Source organism: Myxocyprinus asiaticus, chromosome 21 (assembly GCF_019703515.2).
Source record: "Myxocyprinus asiaticus isolate MX2 ecotype Aquarium Trade chromosome 21, UBuf_Myxa_2, whole genome shotgun sequence".
In the NCBI taxonomy this organism is placed as follows: Eukaryota; Metazoa; Chordata; class Actinopteri; order Cypriniformes; family Catostomidae; genus Myxocyprinus; species Myxocyprinus asiaticus.
Window position 1 is genome coordinate 27,908,106 of NC_059364.1, and position 26,473 is coordinate 27,934,578.

Here is a 26,473-nt window from a genome sequence, read left to right on the forward strand (position 1 = left end):
TGGAAGAAAAAGATGCACAACCAACCGAGAGAACCGCAGCCTTATGAGGATTGTCAAGCAAAATCGATTCAAGAATTTGGGTGAACTTCACAAGGAATAGACTGAGGCTGGGGTCAAGGCATCAAGAGCCACCACACACAGACGTGTCAAGGAATTTGGCTACAGTTGTCGTATTCCTCTTGTTAAGCCACTCCTGAACCACAGACAATGTCAGAGGCGTCTTACCTGGGCTAAGGAGAAGAAGAACTGGACTGTTGCCCAGTGGTCCAAAGTCCTCTTTTCAGATGAGAGCAAGTTTTGTATTTCATTTGGAAACCAAGGTCCTAGAATCTGGAGGAAGGGTGGAGAAGCTCATAGCCCAAGTTGCTTGAAATCCAGTGTTAAGTTTCCACAGTCTGTGATGATTTGGGGTGCAATGTCATCTGCTGGTGTTGGTCCATTGTGTTTTTTGAAAACCAAAGTCACTGCACCCGTTTACCAAGAAATTTTGGAGCACTTCATGCTTCCTTCTGCTGACCAGCTTTTTAAAGATGCTGATTTCATTTTCCAGCAGGAATTGGCACCTGCCCACACTGCCAAAAGCACCAAAAGTTGGTTAAATGACCATGGTGTTGGTGTGCTTGACTGGCCAGCAAACTCACCAGACCTGAACCCCATAGAGAATCAATGGGGTATTGTCAAGAGGAAAATGAGAAACAAGAGACCAAAAAATGCAGATGAGCTGAAGGCCACTGTCAAAGAAACCTGGGCTTCCATACCACCTCAGCAGTGCCACAAACTGAACACCTCCATGCCACGCCGAATTGAGGCAGTAATTAAAGCAAAAGGAGCCCCTACCAAGTATTGAGTACATATACAGTAAATGAACATACTTTCCAGAAGGCCAACAATTCACTAAAAATGTTTTTTTTATTGGTCTTATGATGTATTCTAATTTTTTGAGATAGTGAATTGGTGGGTTTTTGTTAAATGTGAGCCAAAATCATCACAATTAAAAGAACCAAAGACTTAAACTACTTCAGTCTGTGTGCATTGAATTTATTTAATACACGAGTTTCACAATTTGAGTTGAATTACTGAAATAAATGAACTTTTCCACAACATTCTAATTTACTGAGATGCACCTGTATATATATATATATATATATATATATAGTTTATATGTGCTGCGCTTCACATCAAATAAAGTGCTCTGCTCTGTTATTAATACACACACAGAGCACACGTGATGTTAATTATGTGGTTAGTGTATAAGCAGTGGCTTCTCACATTCACTTACTGTTGAAGCTTATGCAGAATGTATATATCTGTTTAATTAAATCTCAGCCTTTTGCTGTTAAATCATTACACTAGGGCATATCACGATTTTAATTTAATTAATTGAGCATTTATACATTAATTTTATCCCAAAATATGTCGAATTCCGTTTTTATCAATGGATTCTGCGATTCTGTCCATGTTTTCCACAAAGCGGAAATCATAGGGCCCTATAGAGGTAATAACATCCCAGCTAAGAAATTAAGGTACAAAAAAAATGCCAAAGAACTGCCCACAAACACATAAAACTAGAGCTGTCAATTTAGGAAACTGTAACTTCCTTTTGTCCTTCGGATCATTTCTGACCAGTAGTAAAAACCATTAAAAATGCATACATTCTTGATTAGTGTACAACGGTACTACATACCCCTCTTAAATCAGTCAGGAGTTGGCAAACCTGGCATCCAATTAATGAAACGAGATTGGACGGCTGGGTTAGAAATACTCTGACTTATAAAAAGCACTCATACAATTTGAGTTTGCTATTCACAAGGAGCATCTGCTGATGTGGACAATGCCTTGCAAAAAAGAGATCTCAGAAGACCTACAATCAAGAATTGTTGCTTTTCATAAAACTGGAAAGGGTTACAAAGTTATCTCGAAGAGCTTAGATATTCATCTGTCCACAGATAGACACATTGTCTATAAATGGAGACGATTTAGTACTCAAAGGGCACACCACAGAATGCTCAATGAGGAGAAAAAAATAAAAATAAAAAAGAACCCTAGAGTGACAGCTAAAGACTTTAAGGAATCATTGGAACTGGTTAACATCTCTGTTCATAAGTCTACTATACGGAATACATTAAACAGGCATGGTGTCCATGGCAGGACACCACGAAGGAAGCCGCTGGTTTCCAACAAAAAAACATCACTGCGCAAAGCCACCTTGACAATTCACAATGCTACTGGGAAAATGTTTTGTGGACTGATGAAACTAAGGTTGAATTGTTTGGGAAGAACAAACAGCACTACGTATACCATAAAAAGGGCACCGCATACCAACATGAAAACATCATCCCAGTGGTGAAGTACGGTGAAGGGAGCATCATGATTTGGGGATGCTTTGCTGCTTCAGGGCCTGGACCACTTGCCATCACCAAGTTTACCAAGATATCCTACAGGATAATGTCAGGGTGGCTGTGTGCCAGCTGAAGCTCAGTAGAAGTTGAGTGATGCAGCAGGACAATGACCCTAAACATCGAAGTAAATCCACTGCAGAATGGTTTCAAAAAAAGAAAATCTACCTTTTGGAGTGGCCCAGTCAGAGCCCAGACCTTAACCCAACAGAGATGCTGTGGAATGACCTCAAGAGAGCCATTCACACCACACATCTTAAGAATATGGCTGAGCTGAAGCAGTTCTGTAAGGAAGAATGATCCAAAATTCCTTCTGAACATTGTGCAGGTCTAATCCACAGCTACAGGAAATGCTTGGTTGAGGTTATTGCTGCCAAAGGAGGATCGACCAGTTATTAAATCCAAGGGTTCACTTACTTTTTCCACAGCATTGTGAATGTTTAAGGGGATGTGTTCAATAAAGACAGGAAATATGATATTTGTTTGTGTTTTTAGCTTAAGCACATTTCGTTTGTCTATACTTGTGACTTTGATGAAGATGAGATCATATTTTATGACCAATTATTGCAGAAACCAGCTAATTCCAAAGGGTTCACATACTTTTTGTTGCAACTGTATATTACAACAATTTATATGATTTATTGATTCAATAGATTTATTCTGCTTGTAGAAAATGAACAGAGCACTTTTTTAGAATAACAAATTTAGTACATGTCTATTTCACAAATGAATCTCTATTGCATTTTCCAGCAGTCAAATTGGGCCCACTTTGCATGTCCATTGCAACAAATCCATTCCTTACCAACTACTAATGTCAATGTTTTTTTTTTTTGTTGTTGTTTTTTTTTTTTTTTTTTGCAGCATTACAGGGGTTTAGGAAGGCGCAGTAATAGTTATTTCTAAGTTTTTAGGAGAAAATAACATCCATTAGGTATTTTACCATTGGGGGGCATTTAGCCCCATTGTACCCTATCATATAAAATAATGTTAGTAAACCTATTAACTAACATAGTACCTCTTCAAAACTGTAAAAAAACAAACAAAAAACAAAACAAAAGAAATACTCCCTGTGTGTGTGTTTGTGTGTGTGGACATGTGCATGTGTGCAAAAACCCTGTTTAAAAGCAAAGCATGTAATTTGTGCAGAACCCAATGGAGCAGGTGGGGGAGCTAGAGAAAAGTATGGGTCTATGGGCTAAACTTGGGGAATTTAAAGAGCACCTATTATGGTTTTTAAATGCGCCTAATTTTGTTTTAAAGGTCTCATACATTAGATTTACATGCATCCAAGGTAAAAAAAAAATAAATTTTAAAAAATAAAAACACTTTAATTTACAGATAATTTAAATTGCAGCATCACCTTTTTTCCCAGTGTCAAAAATGACTCGTTCAATGATCCGTTCTAAAGCATTCATTCTAAACACCTCCTTTCAGAAAGCCTACTCTGCTCTGATTGGTCAGATGTCCCAGTCTGTTGTGATTAGTCTACCGCTTAGTGTAGTGTTTGAGGGCGGGTCAAAGCTGTTCGCGAGCAGCCAATGAAGACCAGAGGTGGGTTTTTTGTTACCAAATTGCATAGGTTAGTACAGGAAGTAAGTCTGGAATTACTAACGACTTGTTTCAGGTGTTCAGAATCGGTTCTTTCTTTTGGGAGTCAGTAACTCCATTTGTCGTGCACTTTGATTTTTGAAACCTTGCAGACTTTTTTACATTCACAAACAGTTATATAACACACTATATGAAAGGTAATATTTGAAAAACCATAATAGGTACTCTTTAAATATTTTTTTTAGGTCAAATTTAATTCATAGATGAACAAAAACAATTTAAAGCTGAAAAACATCCAGAAAGTAAGAATGACCCATTAATACTATGGAAGGAACAATTTGTTTTAATTTGTTATCTATCTTAAATAATTATGTATACAAATGTATTTTCTTTTTTATTTTGTTTGTTTTGATTGTCTTCACAGTTACAACGTTTGGTTCCAGTACCAAAAACTATGCAGTATTTATAACGTATTATTTACCTGTCAAAAATGAACCTAAGACAATAAGAGGGTTAACACATTAATTAATTACATATAAAATAACATGTAAAAAAATAAAAAATAAAAATAAAAATGCAATTAATCAAACCCTCAGACTCTTATGTAAATTCTGTAATATGAGATTTTCCTATTATTGGATCATTTCAAACTTGAACTACCTCCTGAATCATATTTTGGCAAGCATGCAGTCAGCCATGCTACTATACAGACTTATCAAATACACCATGCCATACTAATCAAGAGCAGGCAACATACTGTAAGAATGACTATGGAGCCGTTCACACAAGACATGTTAATCACAGCTGAACAGAGTGTAATACAGGGGTCTCAAGATGGGTTTTCAACAGATAGATGGGGGAATTCACCAAGAATGAATTGTACCCTGTAAAAGTGCCATTCATTTGTCTGCACTGGTTTAGCACCTGATTCACTAAAGGAATTATGCAGGTAAGGCAATGGCGCAAATACAACCACAAAATACTGTATGTGCTGAACGTAATTTACAAAACACAATTCCGTTCTTGTGGGTTGGTTCTGAATACTATATAGCAGAAGCGGCAGCAGACCACTGTGATCTGGCTCACACTGCCGGGACTGTAGAGCATCACTACACTACTGTGATCCAGATACCACAATCATCTATTTAACATACAGAAAGTGCGATGACTACCAAGCATCTGGATATATGCCGGGTTATAACAATCTTCTCCATTATCATCATTTGATTATTTGCTGAAATAGTGCTGACACGATCGAAGAAAATGTATACAAACATCTCTTTAAAATAAAAATAAAAATTTCACCTGCTTTCATCTGGCGGTGATAGCGCGATGTAAATTGTGCCGGGTAGACTTGCCACAGTATCATAATTTTCACACCGGTGCAGTGTTCACGTTAAATCTAACACCAGTATTACCGCTGATTGGACGCTAGGTGGTACTATTGGCTAATTTTCGTTAAGCAATAGCCTGCACAATAACGCAAAGCAGCTTGATTTCAAACTTTGAACTTTATTTTTTATTTATTTTAACTAAAGTTTTAAAAGAAACTGAAAAAACTGAAGTGCAATTAAAATGTGTGTTGTAAACTTTTTGAAAGATGGCTTTTCAACAGTTGTGAAGGGCAACATCTCTTTGGCAACTAACCAATTTCATCTGTGCATACTCTCCATCATGGGCTACTGGTCAGGTATTTCGTTGTCCGGGCAAATACATCACTTATTGTGGGTTGTTGCGGGTTTAATGTTGGTGTTTTATTACCATTCATCCCAGGACACAGTTTAGCTGCTTCGGAAGAGTATTGACTTTGAATGTGTGAATAAATTTGTTCCCTATCTGTCACTAACTCAACGTTGTGTCGATGTAGTGACACTAGGGGTCACTCTTGGGAGCCCCAAACACCTCTGATCTTTGAGAAAAGGCCAATGGGAATTGGCAAGTGGAATTTGCATGCCACTCCCCCGGACATACGGGTATAAAAGGAGCTGGCTCGCAACCACTCATTCAGATTTTCTCTTCAGAGCAGAGCAGTTGTATTTCAGCGAGCTGAATTCCTCCACCGATCCACTGACCTCTACAAAAGCTGTTGGATTTATGGTGCATTACAGTGGCTTCTCCCCCTCTTGCACCGGTGGAGTGCAGAGAACGCCCCTTGGCACTTCAGCAGACTAAAAGAGTATATTCTTCCTCTAAAAGAGTATATTTCCCTTCTAAAAGAGTGGTACTCACGGAGAGTGTCTTTTTAAAGATGCCTTTCCGTTTGTGTATAGTTTCTGGTTGCATTCGTTAACTCTCCGCTTCCGATGGCCACGATCGCTGCCTAACATGCTTGGGCACTGCCCATGTGGAGACGGCGTTCGTAGATGGGTCATGTTCTCACTGCGAGAACATGACCATGGCAACGTTGCGGTCGCGGCTTTCCTTCCTCAGAGGGAAAGCCACCACAGCGGCTCCCCGCCGTGGTCCTTCTACCTACGGGTTTGTGGCTGCGTCGGTTAGCACTGGGAGCAATTTGGGGATTCCAATGGGAGCCGCTCCACTGGGTAACCCCCCACGGACCTCCCATTCCCTAGTGCGCTCGTTTGCCCCAGTCGAGTTCTGCGTTGAGATCACCGGCTCATCTCAGGGCAAGTTTGCGATGTCATTCGGGGCTTGCGAAGTGGATGAGCTCTCAATTGCAGCATCGGAGAGTGGGCTGGATCAGTCTGATGCAAAAGGACTCGACGGGGCTCCCACCTTCGGGTGCAGTCGCCCTGTCGCAGGCCGACGCGGAGATGATGGCCATGCTTTCCCAGGCGGCTGCGAGCGTCGGGCTGGAGTGGACCCCTCCGCCCTGCCCTGAACCCTCGTGGCTTGATGATTGGTTCCTGGGCCCCTTTCTTCCCGGAGGTGCATGAGGAGCTCACAAAGTCGTGGCGGGCACCTTTTACTGCCCAGACCCGAACTCTGAGCTCCTCTGCTCTCACTACCCTCGATGGTGGGGCTGCCAGGGGGGACTCGGCGATTCCCCAGGTGGATAAGGCAGTTGCGGTGCACTTGTGCCCGCAAGGTGCCGCCACCTGGCGGAGCCACCAGAGACTTCCGTCCAGGGCCTGTAAGCTTAAGTCTTCACTGGCGACTAAGGCCTACAGTGCCGCTGGACAGGCAGCCTCCGCCCTACATGCCATGACTCTTCTGCAAGTGCACCAAGTCAAGGCGCTGAGAGAACTGCACGAGGGTAGTTCTGACCCAGGATTGATGCAGGAGCTGCGCTCGGTGACCAATCTCGCCCTCCGGGCAACGAAGGTCACGATGCGGACTCTCGGGCAGGCGATGTCCACCTTGGTGGCCCAGGAGCGCTACCTTTGTCTCAACTTGGTCGAGATGAGGGAGGCTGACAAGGCACGGTTCCTTGATGCCCCCATCTCCCAGGTTGGCCTATTCGGCGAGGACTTTGCCTAGCAGTTCTCGGCAGTTAAGAAGCAGATGGAGGCTATCCAGCACATCCTGCCCCGGCGCGGATCAATATCCCGCAACCCGTCTGCTCGTCGCCAAGGGCGTCTCCCTGCGGCAACGATACCGGCTCCGCCGCAGCCTGCCCCAGAGGGCCGGCCCCAGTGTAGAGCCGCCCGCAGGAAGCAAACGCCCCCCGTCTCATGGCCCGCTGCCAAGAACCCAAGGAAGGCTTCGAAGCGCCCCGAGACGGGCGACCCAGGGACGTGGAGACCCGCTACAGGCCTGGAGTTGGTGATCAGACCACTCCATCCCCCGGTGGAGGGCCGTGAGGGCAGCCCTTTGTTGCTGTTTCTTTTGATTTCGCCGAGCAAACAGCGCGTTAAACATGCACATAGACGGCTTTTCTGTCATCTGTTCTTAAAAATATAATATAGTGTGTTTCTTCAAGCGCGTGTCTGTGTGTCTAACAGCATTTCTTGTATCATTTCAAATCTGAGATGTCTTACAGTTACCCACCATGCACATTATATTCACTACCTGCAATTAAACATCTTCTGTCAGTGTGTATACTTTGCAGCCTGTGTAATTTGATAAGTTGGTAAAGAACATCTGGCTTTCAATGCGTTATTTAGGTTCATTTATAATGATTAGGCAACTATTCTTTATTTAAAGCTATTCTATTCGTTAGGCTATTGTATTGATATTGGATGTTCCATTCAAAATGTTTCCACCGGTATAAAATTTCACACCGGTGTTGTCCCTTGTACCGAGTAAAACCGGTAAAACCATACACCGTGGCAACCCTAGTGCCGGGCAATTTTTGTAAATGAAGCACAATCTATAATGAGCCCAATTTACATAGAAAGAGGCATGTTTTGTGCTGAAATACTAAATAACCGTTTAGTGAATTCACTCTACATTGTTTAACTTGACAGAGTGTCTTAAAAACGCAGCACTTATGGCACAAGCGAGAAAAAACAGCGAGACACAGGACAACATCCCACGTGTACAACAATGGGACATTTTTTTGCATACAAATAGCCATTCACACTGAACACGCCATTGCGCTAAAAAAAAGCTAGACGCAGGTATTTAGTTTAGGCCTGTATTAAGCTTATGTTCAATGATAGGAAAACAACTTCTAAAGCCACCTTTTGTAATGCAATCAATACCAGAATGCAATGTAATGCTGTTCAATGCTTTATCGTCTGCCACAATAATGTAATGTGAAATTACTCTCATTTGGGGGATTTTTTCAGCAAATATTGATACGCAAATAATTGCAGTTAATTTGATCAATCAATCAATCTATCAGCAAATCATGTAAATAATTTTGTTAAAATAGACAGCCCTACTACAAATACAAATGTGTATAGAGATTTAAAACACTTTAATCTTGATAGCATGGGTTAAATACAAAGAAACCCCAGGCAATAATCAATATAATATGAACACGTCAATGAGCACAGGAAGTGCTAATGTGCAGATGTTACCTCTCTCCTCTGTGATGCCCAGCATGTCTGTTTGACTTTCCAAACCACAGCAGCAACCAACAGCAGGGACAGGAAACAGCTGGAGAGAAAAGACATGGAAAATCAATAGATCCGTCAATCAAATACGATTCATGACTTCATAATTGCAATTGTGGATAACATTCCAATAACTGTCTAGGTTGGACAGAGGACAGCTGTTACATATATTTATATTCCAATCACACAATATGAAATAATTAATCGAATGTGGAACTGACTGTTATATCAATCACTGACACATTACCGTCTGTTACATTGAAAAACAGCATACCAAAGACTCAAAAATATATGTTTTCTGAAATCCTGAAGATGTGTGATGTTCAAGAGAGTTGGCCTTGATTAGAAATAGCTTCTTTAAAAGCATATAAAAAAGCAGAAATCACTGCTTGTACTGTAGCTGCCACTTGCAAGTGATAAGGTGACAGATGTATTGAGCTGCAGTGAAGTTAAAAGCACTGGTGCTCATATACACCCCATTATCAGAATCAGAATCAGAATGAGCTTTATTGCCAAGTGTGCTTCCACAGGCATTTTTCTTGGTGACAGAAGCTTCCAGTGCACAAACAACACAACAACAAGACAGATATAATAATAATAAAATAGAATAAAAATAAAAAGTGAATAGAAGTATATATAGAAATACACAATAAGACAAAAATACACATATAGTATGTACAAATACAAATCTGTTATATACAGTGCAAAGGAATGTAATGCAGAAGAGGTAGGATATGTTAAATAATATAACTGACTAGGCTGTGTATTGCATGTAATTATAGAATAATTTTAACTATTCATGAGATGGATAACCTGAGGGAAAAAACTGTTCTTGTGCCTGATGGTTCTGGTTCTCAGTGCTCTGTAGTATCGGCCAGAAGGCAACAGTTCAAAAAGGTAGTGGGCTGGGTGAGTGGGATCCAGAGTGATTTTAACAGTCCTTTTCCTCACTCTAGAAATGTACTTGAAGGGAGGGCAAGGGGCAAACAATAATCCGCTCAGCAGTCCGATCTGTCCTTTGTAGTCTTCTGATGTCTGATATCTTGTTGAACCAAACCAGACAGTTACTGAAGTGCAGAGGACAGACTGAATGACTGCTGAGTAGATCTGTATCAGCAGCGCCTGTGACAGGTTGAACTTCCTCAACTGGCAAAGGAAGTACAACCTCAGCTGGGCCTTTTTCACAATGGAGTCAATGTGGGTCTCCCACTTCAGGTCCTGTGAGATGGTAGTGCCCAGGAACCTGAATGACTCCACTGCTGCCACAGTGCTGTTCAGAACAGTGAGCAGGGTCAATGTTGGGGTGTTCCTCCTAAAGTCCACAATCATCTCCACTGTTTTGAGCATGCTGAGCTCCAGGTTGCTATGACTGCACTAGTGAGCCAGTCGTTCAACCTCCCTTCTGTATGCAGACTCATCGTCATCTTGGATGAGGCTGATGACAGTAGTGTCATCTGCAATCTTCAGGAGCTTGTCAGAGGAGTCCTTGGCGGCGCAGTCGTTGGTATACAGGGAGAAGAGTAGTGGGGAGAGCACATATCCATGGGGGGCACCTGTGCTGATCGTACATATGCTGGAAGTGAATTTCCCTAGTCTCACTAGCTGCTGCCTGTCCATCAGAAAGCTGGTTATCCAATGACAGATAGACGTGGGAACAGAGAGCTGGGTTAATTTATTCCATAGGAGAGCTGGGATGATGGTGTTGAAAGCTGAAATGAAGTCCACAAAAGGATCCTTGCATATGTCCCTGGTCTGTTCAGATGTTGCAGGATATGATGCAATCCCATGTTGACTGCATCATCCACAGACCTGTTTGCTCTATTAGCAAATTGAAGGGAATCTAGAAAGGGTCCAGTCCTTCAGGTGGGCCAACACCAGTCTCTCAAATGACTTCATGACCACAGACATCAGAGCGATGGGTCAGTAGTCATTAAGTCCTTTGATCTTGGGTTTCTTTGGGACAGGGATGATAGTGGAGCCTTTGAAGCAGCGGGGAACTTCACACTGCTCCAGTGATCTGTTGAAGATCTGTGTGAAGTTGGGGGCCAGCTGGTCAGCACAGGGTTTTAGACAAGTGGGTGAAACACCGTCTGGGCCCCGTGCTTTCCTTGTATTTTGTTTCCAGAAGACCCGGCACACTTCCTCTTCTCAGATCTTACGTGTAGGTTGAGTAGAAAGGGGGGAGGGGGGAGGGGGGTTGCAGGAGGTGTTGGTGTTTGTGTGAAGTGATTATGTTTTTATATTATGTTTTCACTCTTATTTCATCCTCAGTTCATGGCCAGTATCTGCTGCTGCTGTACATGACAAAGCACTGGTGAACCAGTTTTAGAATGTTAGCCTGCCATGTGGGAGGACCGAGTGTTATTCCTCACAATCAAATTGTCACCGGCTAGAAAAGATGATCACCTCTGAGACACATTATTGCTTGATTTTGCAACAAAATCACTAAGTATTTCTGTAATTTAGTGTTAATGTTTGCTAACTTGTGCAAGCAAAGCTTGGATAGCTGTTACTATGCATAATGCTGAAAAATTGAGACCAATATCATGTAAAACAGGGCTTAAACTTTTATTTCTGTTTAATATCTGTCATGCTTGCTTTCAATCCAAATATGGTGCCTTTAGATGCATCAAAACGCATATGAAGAGTGATGTTTTTCAGCAAAAAAAAAAAATTCAGCGAATAATGACCTAAATTTAGAAAAAAAAGCCTTACAAAAAAGCTAAAATGGCATTAAATTATATGGAATATTGCTTAGAATTAATATGGTCTACTCCTATGTTGCTTTATGTTGTTGTTGTTTTTTTAACTTTTTTTTTTTTTTTTTTTTGGACCTTGATGACCACGGTGACAGTGGTTGTACTAAAAAGAAGTGCTTGCACATTCTTCAAAGTTGTTTTCATTTTCTAGCCAGAGGAGAACTGGCTCACCAAACTGAGCCTGGTTTCTCCCAAGGATTTTTTTTGTTTTGTTTTGTTTTTTTGTATATAACATCTTATGGAGTTTAGGGTTCCTTGTCATAGTCACCTTTGGCTTGTTCACAAGGGGCATAAAGACAAATACATTTTTCATTTAAACAGCTCAATTAGGACTTTAAGACATTACAGCACAATTTTCTGTTACAGCATAATTTTCTGTAAAGCTGCTTTGAAACAATGTGTGTTGTGAAAAGCGCTATACAAGTAGAAATGACTTGACAACAGCATCTGACTTTGGAATGACATGACGGTGAGTAAATAATGACAGAATTTATATTTTTGGGTGAACTATTCCTTTAAAACTAAACTCAGCAAAAAAGAAACGTCCTCTCACTTTCAACTGCTTTTATTTTCAGCAAACTTAACGTGTAAATATTTGTATGAACATAAAAAGATTCAACAACTAAGACATAAACTGAACAAGTTTCACAGACATGTGACTAACAGAAATGGAATAATGTGTCCCTGAACAAAGTGAGGATCAAAATCAAAAGTAACAGTCAGTATCTGGTGTGGCCACCAGCTGCATTAAGTACTGCAGTGCATCTCCTCCTCATGGACTGCACCAGATTTGCCAGTTCTTGCTGTGAGATGTTATCACACTCTTCCACCAAGGCACTTGCAAGTTCCCGGACATTTCAGGGGGGAATGGCCCTAGCCCTCACCCTCCGATCCAGCAGGTCCCAGACGTGCTCAATGGGATTGAGATCTGGGCTCTTCACTGGCCATGGCAGAACACTGACATTCCTGTCTTGCAGGAAATCATGCACAGAATGAGCAGTATGGCTGGTGGCACTGTCATGCTGGAGGGTCATGTCAGGATGAGCCTGCAGAAAGGGTACCACATGAGGGAGGAGGATGTCTTCCCTGTAATGCACAGTGTTGAGATTGCCAACAATGACAACAAGCTCAGTCCAATGATGCTGTGACACACCGCCCCAGACCATGATGGACCCTCCACCTCCAAATCGATCCTGCTCCAGAGTACAGGCCTTGGTGTTAAGCTCATTCCTTCAACGAAAACACGAGTCCGACCATCACCCCTGGTGAGACAAAACCGTGACTCATCAGTGAAGAGCACTTTTTGCCAGTCCTGTCTGGTCCAGCGAAGGTTGGTTTGTGCCCATAGGCGACATTGTTGCCGGTGATGTCTGGTAAGGACCTGCCTTACAACAGGCTTACAAGCCCTCAGTCCAGCCTCTCTCAGCCTATTGTGGACAGTCTGAGCACTGATGGAGGGATTGTGCATTCCTGGTGTAACTCGGGCAGTTGTTGTTGCCATCCTGTACCTGTCCCGCAGGTGTGATATTCAGATGTACCAATCCTGTGCAGGTGTTGTTACACGTGGTCTGCCACTGTGAGGATGATCAGCTGTCCTTCCTGTCTCCCTGTAGCACTGTCTTAGGTGTCTCACAGTACGGACATTGCAATTTATTGCCCTGGCCACATCTGCAGTCCTCATGCCTCCATGCAGCATGCCTAAGGCACATTCACGCAGATGAGCAGGGACCCTGGGCATCTTTCTTTTGGTGTTTTTCAGAGTCAGTAGAAAGGTCTCTTTAGTGTCCTAAGTTTTTATAACTGAGACCTTAATTACCTACCGTCTGTAAGCTGTTAGTGTTTTAATGACTGTTCTTCAGGTGCATGTTCATTAATTGTTTATGGTTCATTGAACAAGCATGGCAAACATTGTTTAAACCCTTTACAATAAAGATCTCTAAAGTTATTTGGATTTTTACAGAATTATCTTTAAAATACAGTGTCCTGAATAAGGGACGTTTCTTTTTTTCTGAGTTTATATATTAAAACTAGTCTATAGCCAATTACACTTCTTTAATATAGTCACGTATCAGATCTCAACATCATTCTGTGTGCACTTTGACAGTACTCTGTCCTTTTCACCCAATACATTATATTCAATATACTGACATGAACATCAAAGGATAAGGAAGAATGTGGGGGCAATGTCATCTTCCCATCTTTTACACTCAAACAGAGCTCCTTTCAGTCAGTGTTATTACAAATACATACCATCAACTATGCCTAGGGGAATAATGTTCAATCTCAAATTAGACAATCAGAGGCTTTGTGATGTTCTGCAAATAATAAAATACATGGGATTCTATATGACTGAAATTTAAATTTGCACCATAGAAATGTTTTAACGCACCAATGGCAGCAAACGTCCACTTGGTCATCATGCAAAGTGATGGTGATCATACTGCAAGTGCACAAATTGGGGAATTCTTAGGGAGCTCTAATATTTTCCTTTTTTTTCTGCATCATATAAACGCTAAAATTAGCACTGGACTAATCAGAGTGTAGTTGAGGTAACGCAAGAGACTGAAACTGCCTTTTCGACCATTTCATTTACCATATTTCAAAACCCAATCAGCACAAGGCAGAGGTCTCTTATTACATCTATTACTGATGAGGGCAATTAATCCTTAAACTGCTGGATAATGGTTCTAATGGGCAGAGAATAAAGCTCAATAATGCGAGTGCACTTTCACTAAGAAAGTTGTGAAAGCAGATTTTTTTTAAGCAGTATGACAAATATCCTGTTGAAATCTTTCACAGCAAGTCTGAGCACATGGAATTGGCCTGTTGTACCATGTGTCATATCCAAAGCTTTGCATGAACTGTTTGTTTATTGGGAGATTTTTGACACTTTCCACAAAAAGGGTACACTTTAATATCCTATTATTTATTTTAAAGCATTAAAGGGTATTTAAGAACATGATCACACGGGAAGTCAGCATGTTGTTTCCGGGAGTACCAGTACCCTAGGATCGGCCACATTATGCTGACTAATTGACAAGTGGCATCTCCTGTCAGACATCTTTGCATTGACTCCTGCATGATTTCCTTCCCCTGTGGTGTAGCGTGGGAGACCCAGGTTTTGGATCTCGTGTTGAAACCAGGAAGTAATTGTGTTTGCATAAAGTGACAAGCACGATTCAGAGGTTGCATTTCCCATCTGACATAACATTTTTCCTCCACTGACAGTTAGGATTAGGGGGTTCGGTTTATAGAATATGCATTTGTCTTTACTGTATTACAGCCTGTACAGCTGAAAACAACTTGCTTCACAACTCACTTTTGGCGCACCTCTGTGGGCATTATATGAAAATAATTTTTTTAAATAATTTTTTAAGGAATTCAGGCCATAATTTGAAAAAAAACAAACTCAACTGTTTCGTCATTTTACAAGAATAACATTGTAATGTTATGACAACAGTCTTGTAATAGGCATTTTACGAGAATAAAGTCTCAAAATAAAGTTTCAAAAATAAAGTCGTAACTATGTAATTACAAAATTAAAGTAGTAATATTTTGCTGAAAAAGTACCCATTATGACAATAACGTCAAAGAATTCTGAGATTAAAGTCATATCATTGCGAGATTAAATTTATCATTTTATGCTAATAAAATCATAGAAATACAAGTTTAAAGTAATATTTTGGAAATAAAATTAAAATTATGAGAACAAAGTCATGAGATCAAAGTATTAATGCTTTGAGAATAAAGTTGTAATGATACGATTTTATGCTAAGAATAATGTATTACAACTTTCTCAATAAAATAAATATATATATATATATATATATATATATATATATATATATATATATATATCAGAATCAGAATGAGCTTTATTGCCAAATATGCTTACACATACAAGGAATTTGTCTTGGTGACAGGAGCTTCCAGTACACAACATTACAAAAAACAGCAACAAGTCTTTTAAAAAATAATTAAAATTGAATAAAAAATAGATAAATATTGAAAATAAAAATGTATATATAGAATACACAATAGACAATATATATATATATACACACACATACATACATACACACACATACATATACATACATACATACATACATACATACATACACACACACACACACATACACATACGTAGTGCAAATCTAAATACAAATCGGTTATCTACAGTGCAAGGGAATGTAATGGCAGATGAGGTAGGATGTGTTGGATAATATAAAAAGACTAAGCTGTGTACTGCACATTAATTATTGCTCAAAGGGTCAGTTCTAACTGTTCATGAGATGGATAGCCTGGGGGAAAAAACTGTTCCTGTACCTGACGGTACTGGTGCTCAGAGCTCTGAAGTGTCGGCCAGAAGGCAACAGTTCAAAAAGGTAGTGGGCAGGGTGAGTGGGGTCCAGAGTGATTTTTACAGCCTTTTTCCTCACTCTGGAAGTGTATAGTTCTTGAAGGGGGGTAGGGGGCAACCAATAATCCTCTGAGCAGTCCGAACTGTCCTTTGCAGTCTTCTGATGTCTGATTTCATAGCTGAACCAAACCAGACAGTTATTGAAGTGCAGAGGACAGACTCAATGACCGCTGAGTAGAACTGTATCAGCAGCGCTTGTGGCAGGTTGATCTTCCTCAGCTGGCGAAGGAAGTACAACCTCTGCTGGGCCTTTTTCGCAGTGGAGTCAATGTGGGTCTCCCACTTCAGGTCCTGTGAGATGGTAGTGCCCAGGAACCTGAATGACTCCACTGCTGCCACAGTGCTGTTTAGAATGGTGAGGGGGGACAGTGTTGGGGGGTTCCTCCTAAAGTCCACAATCATTTCCACCATTTTGAGCATGCTCAGCTCAAGGTTGTTTGACTACACCAGACAGCCAGCTGTTTAACCTCCCTTCTGTATGCAGACTCATCGTCATCTCGGATGAGGCCGATGACAGTGGTGTCGTCTGCAAACTTCAGGAGCTTGACAGAGGGGTCCTTGGCGAGGCAGTTGTTGGTGTAAAGGGAGAAGAGTAGTCGGGAGAGCACACATCCCTGGGGGGCACCTGTGCTGATTGTACAGGTGCTGGAAGTGAATTTCCCCTGCTCACAAGCTGCTGCCTGTCCATCAGAAAGCTGGTAATCCACTGACAGATAGACATGGGAACAGAGAGTTGGTGTAATTTAGTCCGGAGAATAGCTGGGATGATGGTGTTGAAAGCTGAACTGAATTCCACAAAAAGGATCATTGCATATGTCCCTGGTCTGTCCAGATGTTGCAAGATAAGATGCAATCCCATGTTGACTGCATCATCCACAGACCTGTTTGCTCGATAAGCAAATTGATGTCCTTCAGGTGGGCCAACACCAGTCTCTCAAATGACTTCATGACCACAGACATCAGGGCGACAGGTCTGTAGTCGTTAAATCCTGTGATTTTTGGTTTCTTTGGGATGGGGATGATAGTGGAACATTTGAAGCAGCATGGGACTTCACACTGCTCCAGTGATCTATTGAAGATCTGTGTGAAGATGGGGGCCTGCTAGTTAGCACAGGATCTAAGACATGTAAGTGAAATGCCATCTGGGCCCTGTGCTTTCCTTATCCTTTGTTTTCGAAAGACACGGCTCACATCATCTTCACAGATCTTAAGTGCAGGTTGAGTAGCAGGAGGGGGGAGGAGGGGGGTTGCAGGAGGTGTTGGTGTTTGTGTGAAGTGAAGGTCAGAGTGGGAGTGGAGTGTGAGATTGGGCCTTTCAAATCTACAGTAGAACACATTCAGGTCGTTAGCCAGTTGATGGTCCACCACAGGGTTGGTGGTAGGAGTCCTGTAATTCGAAAGTTGTTTCATGCCACTCCACACTGATGCAGGGTCGTTATCTGAAAACTTGTTTTTCAGCTTCTCAGAGTATCTTCTTTTAGCCACTCTGATTCCCTTATTCAGTGTGTTCCTGGACTGACTGTACAAGACTTTATCCCCAACTCTGTAAGCATCCTCTTTGGCCTGACGAAGCTGCCTGAGTTCTGCTGTAAACCATGGTTTGTCATTGTTAAATGTTAAATAAGTCCTAGTAGGAATGCACATATCCTCACAGAAACTGATATATGATGTAATAGTATCTGTGAGCTCGTCCAGGTCTGAGGCTGCAGCCTCAAATACATTCCAGCCCGTGCAGTCAAAGCAGGCTTGTAGTTCCAGCTCTGCTTTGTTGGTCCATCTCTTTACAGTCCTTACTACAGGGTATGTAATGTGCTGATTGCTGAGGTTTGCTTTGTTAAAATCCCCAAGAATAATAATAACTGAGTCCGGGTATTGTTGTTCTGTGTCTGTGATTTGATCAGCCAACTGTTGCAGCGCGGCATTCAAACACACGTTTGGCATGATATACACACTCACCAGAATAAACGAGGAAAACTTCCACGGCAAGTAGAAAGGCTAACAGTTAATAAAGAGCATTTCCAAATTAGGACAGTACATCTTCTTTAACATTGTTACATCTGTACACCAACTTTCATTGACGTAAAAGCATGTTCCACTGCCTCTCGTTTTCCCCGTTAACTCCGCGAGACGATCCACTCTGAACAGCTGAAAGCCCGGCAGATGTAACGCACTGTCCGGAATGGCTTCACTCAGCCAGGTTTCTGAGGAGCACAAGGCAGCAGAGGTTGAAAAGTCCTTGTTTGTGCGGGTGAGGAGATGTAGTTCATCCGTTTTGTTAGGGAGAGAGCGGAGATTCACTAGATGAATGCTCGGCAGCGTTGTTCGAAAGCCCCGCTGACGGAGCTTGACCAGCATGCCTGTTCGTCTCCCTCGCCTGCGTCTCATAGCATGTTTAAACATCACAGCCGTGCCTCCGACTAAAATGTCAAACAAAACGTCCGAATATTCAAAATCCAGGAAAAGATTGACTGGTATATGCTGTCGAATGTTCAGCAGTTCGTCTCTGGTAAAACTGACTGGAAAAAGATTACTAAACAAAGGACAAACAAACAAAAACAACAAAACAATAGAAGCACTCTATAGACCGAGATGGCCATCCGCGGCACCATCATGATGTTAACAGCATGTTAACACACTACTGTTGTTGTACACACAACTGTTCAAAAGTTTAGGGTCACTTACTCATTCTTTATTATTATTATTTTTCACATTTTAGAATAATAGTAAAGTCATCACAACTATGGAATAATAGAAATGGAAATATGGGAATTATGTTGTGACTAAAAAAATCCAAAATAAATCAAAACTATGTTATATTTTAGCATCTTCAAAGTGGCCACCCTTTGCCTAGATTTTGCAGAAATGTACTCTTGACATTTTCTCGACCAGCTTCATGAGGAATCAGCCTGGGACGCTTTTTAAACAGTACTGAATGAGTTCCTATCTATATGCTGGGCACTTAGTGGCTGCTTTTCTTAATTATTCAGTCTAAGTCATCCATTTCAAAAACTTTTTTTTTTAAATAAAATTTTAGTTTTGTAATTAAAAATATTAATATGTTGGCACAATTATATTTTTGTCTACAAAACTAATTTCAAACATTTAAGCATACGCCTTCAGATCAAAAGGTTTTTAAGATCATGAGAAACTTTTCAGGCAAGTCACCCCAAACTTTTGAACGGTAGTGTATATATATATATATATATATATATATATATATATATATATGGTACATATATTACCAAGTCTCCAAGGGTATGCAAACTTTTGAGCATAATGGCAGGTGGTATAGCTGCCCATTCGTCTTGGCAAAATGCCTCCAGGTCATGTAAAGTCTTTGGTCATCTTGCATGAACCGCACGTTTAAGATCTCCCCAGAGACAGACAATGGCAATAATGTGCCATACTAATTGTCCATTAAAATGCCACATGCAGTTTATAAAAAACACTTTTAACCAGTAGGGTACTTACAGTGTTGTTTTAGTCCCAGGTTATAATATATATATATATATATATATATATATATATATATATATATATATATATATATATACAGGTGCATCTCAATAAATTAGAATGTCGTGGAAAAGTTCATTTATTTCAGTAATTCAACTCAAATTGTGAAACTCGTGTATTAAATAAATTCAGTGCACACAGACTGAAGTAGTTTAAGTCTTTGGTTCTTTTAATTGTGATGATTTTGGCTCACATTTAACAAAAACCCACCAATTCACTATCTCAACAAATTAGAATACATCATAAGACCAATAAAAAAAACATTTTTAGTGAATTGTTGGCCTTCTGGAAAGTATGTTCATTTACTGTACATGTACTCAATACTTGGTAGGGGCTCCTTTTGCTTTAATTACTGCCTCAATTCGGCGTGGCATGGAGGTGATCAGTTTGTGGCACTGCTGAGGTGGTATGGATGCCCAGGTTTCTTTGACAGTGGCCTTCAGCTCATCTGCATTTTTTGGTCTCTCGTTTCTCATTTTCCTCTTGACAATACCCCATAGATTCTCTATGGGTTCAGGTCTGGTGAGTTTGCTGGCCAGTCAAGCACACCAACACCATGGTCATTTAACCAACTTTTGGTGCTTTTGGCAGTGTGGGCAGGTGCCAAATCCTGCTGGAAAATGAAATCAGCATCTTTAAAAAGCTAGTCAGCAAAAGGAACCATGAAGTGCTCCAAGATTTCTTGGTAAATGGGTGCAGTGACTTTGGTTTTCAAAAAACATAATGGACCAACACCAGCAGATGACATTGCACCCCAAATCATCACAGACTGTGGAAACTTAACACTGGACTTCAAGCAACTTGGGCTATGAGCTTCTCCACCCTTCCTCCAGACTCTAGGACCTTGGTTTCCAAATGAAATACAAAACTTGCTCTCATCTGAAAAGAGGACTTTGGACCACTGGGCAACAGTCCAGTTCTTCTTCTCCTTAGCCCAGGTAAGATGCCTCTGATGTTGTCTGTGGTTCAGGAGTGGCTTAACAAGAGGAATATATGACAACTGTAGCCAAATTCCTTGACATGTCTGTGTGTGGTGGCTCTTGATGCCTTGACCCCAGCCTCAGTCCATTCCTTGTGAAGTTCACCCAAATTCTTGAATCAATTTTGCTTGACAATCCTCATAAGGCTGCGGTTCTCTCGGTTGGTTGTGCATCTTTTTCTTCCACACTTTTTCCTTCCACTCAACTTTCTGTTAACATGCTTGGATACAGCACTCTGTGAACAGCCAGCTTCTTTGGCAATGAATGTTTGTGGTTTACCCTCCTTGTGAAGGGTGTCAATGATTGTCTTCTGGACAACTGTCAGATCAGCAGTCTTCCCCATGATTGTGTAGCCTAGTGAACCAAACTGAGAGACCATTTTGAAGGCTCAGGAAACCTTTGCAGGTGTTTTGAGTTGATTAGCTGATTGGCATGTCACCATATTCTAATTTTTTGAGATAGTGAATTGGTGGGTTTTTGTTAAATGTGAGCCAAAATCATCACAATTAAAAGAACCAAAGACTTAAACTACTTCAGTCTGTGTGCACTGAATTTATTTAATACACGAGTTTCACAATTTGAGTTGAATTACTGAAATAAATGAACTTTTCCACGACATTCTAATTTATTGAGATGCACCTGTATATATATATATATATATATATATATATATATATATATATATATATATATATATATACGGTTGTGCTCAAAAGTTTGCATACCCTTGGAGAATTGGTAATATATATACCATTTTTAAAGAAAACATGAGTGAGCAGGCAAAACACATTTCTTTTATTTCTTATGGGATTCATTTTCAACTGTAGGTTATAACAGAATGGCACAATCATAAAACAAAACATAGCAACAAAGAAAAAAATGAAATGACCCCTGTTCAAAAGTCTGCATACCCTTAGTTCTTAATACTGTGTATTGCCCACTTTAGTATCAATGACAGCGTGCAGTCTTTTGTAATAGTTGTCTCTAAGGCCCCAAATTCTTGCAGGTGGTATAGCTGCCCATTCATCTTGGCAAAATGCCTCCAGGTCATGCAAATTCTTTGGTCGTCTTGCATGAACCGCACGTTTGAGATCTCCCCAGAGTGGCTCGATGATATTAAGGTCAGAAGACTGTGATGGCCACTCCAGATCCTTCAACTTTTTCTGCTGTAACCACTGGAGGGATAACTTGTCCTTGTGCTTAGGGTCATTGTCGTGCTGAAAAGTCCAAGAGTGTCCCATGCGCAGCTTTCGTGCAGAAGAATGCAAATTGTCTGCCAGTATTTTCAGATAACATGCTGCATTCATCTTGCCATCAATTTTCACAAGATTCCCCATACCTTTAGGGCTCACACACCCCTAAAACATCAGTGAACCACCACCATGCTTCACAGTGGAGATGGTATTCTTTTCACTATAGGCCTTGTTGACCCCTCTCCAAACATAGCGCTTATGGTTGTGACCACAAAGCTCTATTTTGGTCTCGTCACTCCAAATTACAGTGTGCCAGATGCTGTGAGGCATGTCGAGGTGTTGTCAGGCATATTGTAACCAAGCTTTTTTGTGGCATTGGCTTCTTTCTGGCAACTTGACCATGCAGCTCATTTTTGTTCAAGTATCGTCGTATTGTGCTCCTTGAAACAACCACACCGCCTTTTTCCAGAGCAGCCTGTATTTCTCCTGAGGTTACCTGTGACATTTTCTTTGTACCCCGAACAATTCTTCTGGCAGTTGTGGCTGAAATCTTTCTTGGTCTACCTGACCTTGGCTTGGTATCAAGAGATCCCCGAATTTTCCACTTCTTAAGTGATTGAACAGAACTGACTGGCATTTTCAAGGCTTTGGATATCTTTTTATATCCTTTTCCATCTTTATAAAGATCCATTACCTTGTTACGCAGGTCTTTTGACAGTTCTTTTCTGCTCCCCATGGCTCAGTATCTAGCCTTCTCTGTGCAACCACGTGAGAACTAACAAACTCATTGACAATTTATACACAAAGACACTAAATGCAATTTAAAAAGTCACAGGTGTGGGAAGTTAACCTTTAATTGCCATTTAAACCTGTGTGTGTCACCTTGTGTGTCTGTAACAAGGCCAAACATTCAAGGGTATGAACACTTTTGATCAGGACCATTTGGGTGATTTCTTTATCATTATGATTTAAAAAGGAGCCAAAAAACTATGTGATAATAAATGGCTTATATGATCACTATCCTTAAATAAAAGACAGTTTTTTTTGCATGATCAGTCATATTTTCAAAATCAATGCCAAAATTTCACAATTTCTGCCAGGGTGTGCAAACTTTTGAGCACAACTGTGTGTATATATATATATATATATATATTAATAATAATATTATAACCTGGCACTAAAACAACACTGTAAGTACCCTACTGGTTAAAAGTGGCTTTTATAAACTGCATGTGGCATTTTAATGGACAATTAGTATGGCACATTATTGCCATTATCTGTCTTGGTTCCTTTCTCTCTATTATAAATGGATATGTATTCATGTATAGACTATGTCTGAACCCCGCATGAATTTGTAAGACTGGCACAAAATTGTCTGCATCACCTCCGGTATAAGTCAAAGAATTCTGCGAGAACCAACATCATAAAACTCTGTAAAAAGTTTTTGATCATGCATATTTGGTATCATTTGAAATATCTCATTGCAACTGGTAACAACGTCTCATTCCGTTCCAGCAAAATCAAGTCACTAGTAAGGTTTCAGAGTTTAGCAGAATTCTGTAAGTATCAGTATGTCCCTCCTACAGGAACCATATGGAATTCTTTGTAAACATAAATGCAAGCTTCAAAGAACTTGCTTGCAACCCCCTAAATTGTAAAACCAGATCCTAAATAACATCATGAAATAACAATAGAATCATTTGGTATTTAGGGAAAGACGACAAAGGAATCAGGGTCTCTGTAGCCAGAAGACCCACACAGAAAACAAGGTGTGTAGTTTTTCTCTACCAGATAATTGCAATTTGAATTTCTTATGTTTGGTAAATGTTTGAATGGAATGCAACATTAATTATATTATTATGCTTGGTTCACTGATAAAATGTCTACATTTGACTTATTATTGTCTAATTGGAATTGATGAATGTATTATTTTACCTGGTAAATAAATTGTTACATTTGAGTTTATTCTGATTTACTCTGAAACTATTGTCTTTAGTAGAATACGTTAAGTCCATGTTTCCGCAAATCTACGACCAGGTTAGTAGCGGACTAAAGCTCAGTTCTGAGTGGAGCATTGGGCACACCGACTGAGACTTTAGAGCTCCGACTAACAAATTGGCATTATTTCTAGTGTACTTAGAATGTACAGGCTCGATATGGAATTTCAATTTAGGACAACATGATGTTGTCGGCCAAGCCTTAACAGGGTGAAGTCTGGTTATTGTAATATTTTCTAGCTAAGTGTACATAGGAAACTATGGCATGATTATATAAAGTTATTTTAACTTAGGTATTGTTGGTCTATCTTTGTAAATTTAATGGTCATGACCTCTGGGTAGAAATAATGTTACTCTAATTAAGTGTTTACTATCTAAGGGGACTAAACAAAATACTTTTATGTAAAAGGGCAAGCATGAGGACCCATCTAATTAGTATTTAGTCAATAACTGTTTTAATGACCAATACTGGCGTATTTGTGACTGTGAGATCCGCGTACACGGCCAGAGCGAGACTCTCTAAGCGACAGGAATCCGAATGAATGAGTACAATATAAAATAGAGTTAAATACGATGATCAAATGTTAAACCAAATTTAATAATAATAACTAAGATTGGAACATTAATATATCCTTGGAAACTTTTATAATTGGAGTCAGATAAAATAAACGGGGATCATAAAATTAATAATGTAGTTATTTAATTGGAACAAAATAACTTAAACTTAATGCACACGATAAGACAGAACACGCAGGAGACCTTCAGCCATGCCAATGGATACCATCCTTGGGCCATTGGGTGGCTTCCCTATCCCTCCTCCTTTACCTTGTTCCCCTTCTCCCTTTACAAATTCACCTGTATTTGTCAGTGTATACTTGTAGAGTATGATCTGCTTGTAGTATTGATATGTGCAGGCAGCAGCAACAGTCTGAAGGATAAAGGAGCGCCAATCCACCAAAACCACCAGAGAGAGCACACAGCCTACAGTGATTATACAATCAATACAGAGAACCAGACAACCTGAGCTGAGCCAAGTAAGGATATATACATTCACTGAGCACTTTATTAGGAACACCTGTACACTTACTTATTCATGCGATTATCTAATCAGCCAATCGTGTGGCAGGAGTATAATGCATAAAATCATTCATATACAGGTCAGGAGCTTCAGTTAATGTTACATCCAGAATGGAGAAATTTTTTTTATCTCAGTGCTTTCAACAGTGGCATTATTGTTGGTGCCAGAATGGCTGGTTTGAGTATCTCTGTAACTGCTGATCTTCTGGGATTTTCACACTCAACAGTATCTAAATTTTGCTCAGAATGGTGCCAAAAAAATTTAAAATAAAAATATCCAGTGAGGGGCAGTTCTGCAGATGGAAACACCTTGTTGATGAGAGAGGACAACAGAGAATGGCCAGACTGGTTCAAGCTTACAGAAAGGCTACAGTAACTCAGATAACCACTATACAATTGTAGTGAGCAGAATATCATCTCTGAATACAACACGCCTCAAGGCGAATCAGCTAAAACAGCAGAAGAGCACATTGAGCACATTATTAGGACCATAGTGTTCCTAATAATGTGCACAGTGAATGTAAATACAGAAATACATAGAATCAAAGTCACTTGCTGCAACTGTTTGTCACCCTGCTCTATCCTGCTTATGTTTATGAGACAGTAATGTGTGCATCTTGTATTCCAATCTCTCTGATAGGGACAGAGGATAAAAGCCCAATTACACCCAAATGATGAGTGGGAGAATGAGCTTTAGTCAGTTGGAGAAGTCAAATTAATTGCCTCCAATAGCCAACCACTTGAGCTCAGGTATTCAGAATATTAATGACATCATCCCTGATATGAGCATACTCATGTGATGCTTCAGCTTGGTGGACAGCTTCTGTCCTGACAGGAGTGGAGCAAAGAAGGAAAAACAACAGGTGGATGAATGCTAATTGACGAGAGAGAGAGAGAGAGAGAGTAATTGGGCTAAACTGAATTGTGGTGTCACCAATTAGCTGGAGGAGTGGGTGAAAGGCTTAAGCAGTCTTTAATTGTTACCGTTTTTCTTGCTCATTTAGTAGAGCAGAGGCTGCCAAAATAAATAAATAAATAATGAATAAAAATATCCCTCTTTAAAGAAAATTTATTCAAAAGGACTTTTTGAAGCTAATGAGGGACTGTAGCAAACCACCTATCTGTTCTTAAGTAAAGACTTTGCTCAGAGTTTACTAAGGGAAGTTGTAAAACTATACACAAAAACTGTGCACATACTGTATATAACCCATGTTTAATGTGTTTAATATTTTTGATTACTTTTTCTACTAAAAAGGATAGTTCACCCAAAAATGAAAATACTGTTAGAATTTACTCACCCTTAAGTTGTTTCAAATCCATATGACCTTCTTCTGTGGAACTCAAGGAGATATATTAAAGAATATTACCATCGCTGATTTCCATGTAATAGCAGTTTATAGTGACTCACTTTAAAGCTTTAAAAAAGCACTCAAAAGTGTTATAGACCCCGTTTACTCCTGTTTGGGTGATCCAATCACATGTGGTCAGGCGACGTTTACCAGATGTAAACATCACTGTTTACACCTGGTTGCTTAAAGGTGCATTCAGTAACTTTTGCATTTGCTTAATCTTGGAACTACAGTGACACCTAGCGGCGTGGATGCAGCATCACTCAAAATC

At 40.3% G+C, this 26,473-nt stretch overlaps 1 protein-coding gene across 2 annotated transcripts in view; it reads right to left on the reverse strand.

Annotated features, from left to right (window-relative positions):
- Positions 1–26,473, reverse strand: part of atrnl1a (attractin-like 1a) — a 398,015-nt gene that overhangs the window by 113,700 nt on the left and 257,842 nt on the right. For both annotated transcript variants that reach the window (XR_007892410.1, XM_051648603.1), the window contains one exon: positions 8,873–8,951. Coding sequence is in view for 1 of the 2 variants with exons in the window: in XM_051648603.1 (XP_051504563.1) it covers positions 8,873–8,951 (79 nt within the window). In the remaining variant the exon portion in view is untranslated. The remainder of the gene's footprint in view (positions 1–8,872; positions 8,952–26,473) is intronic.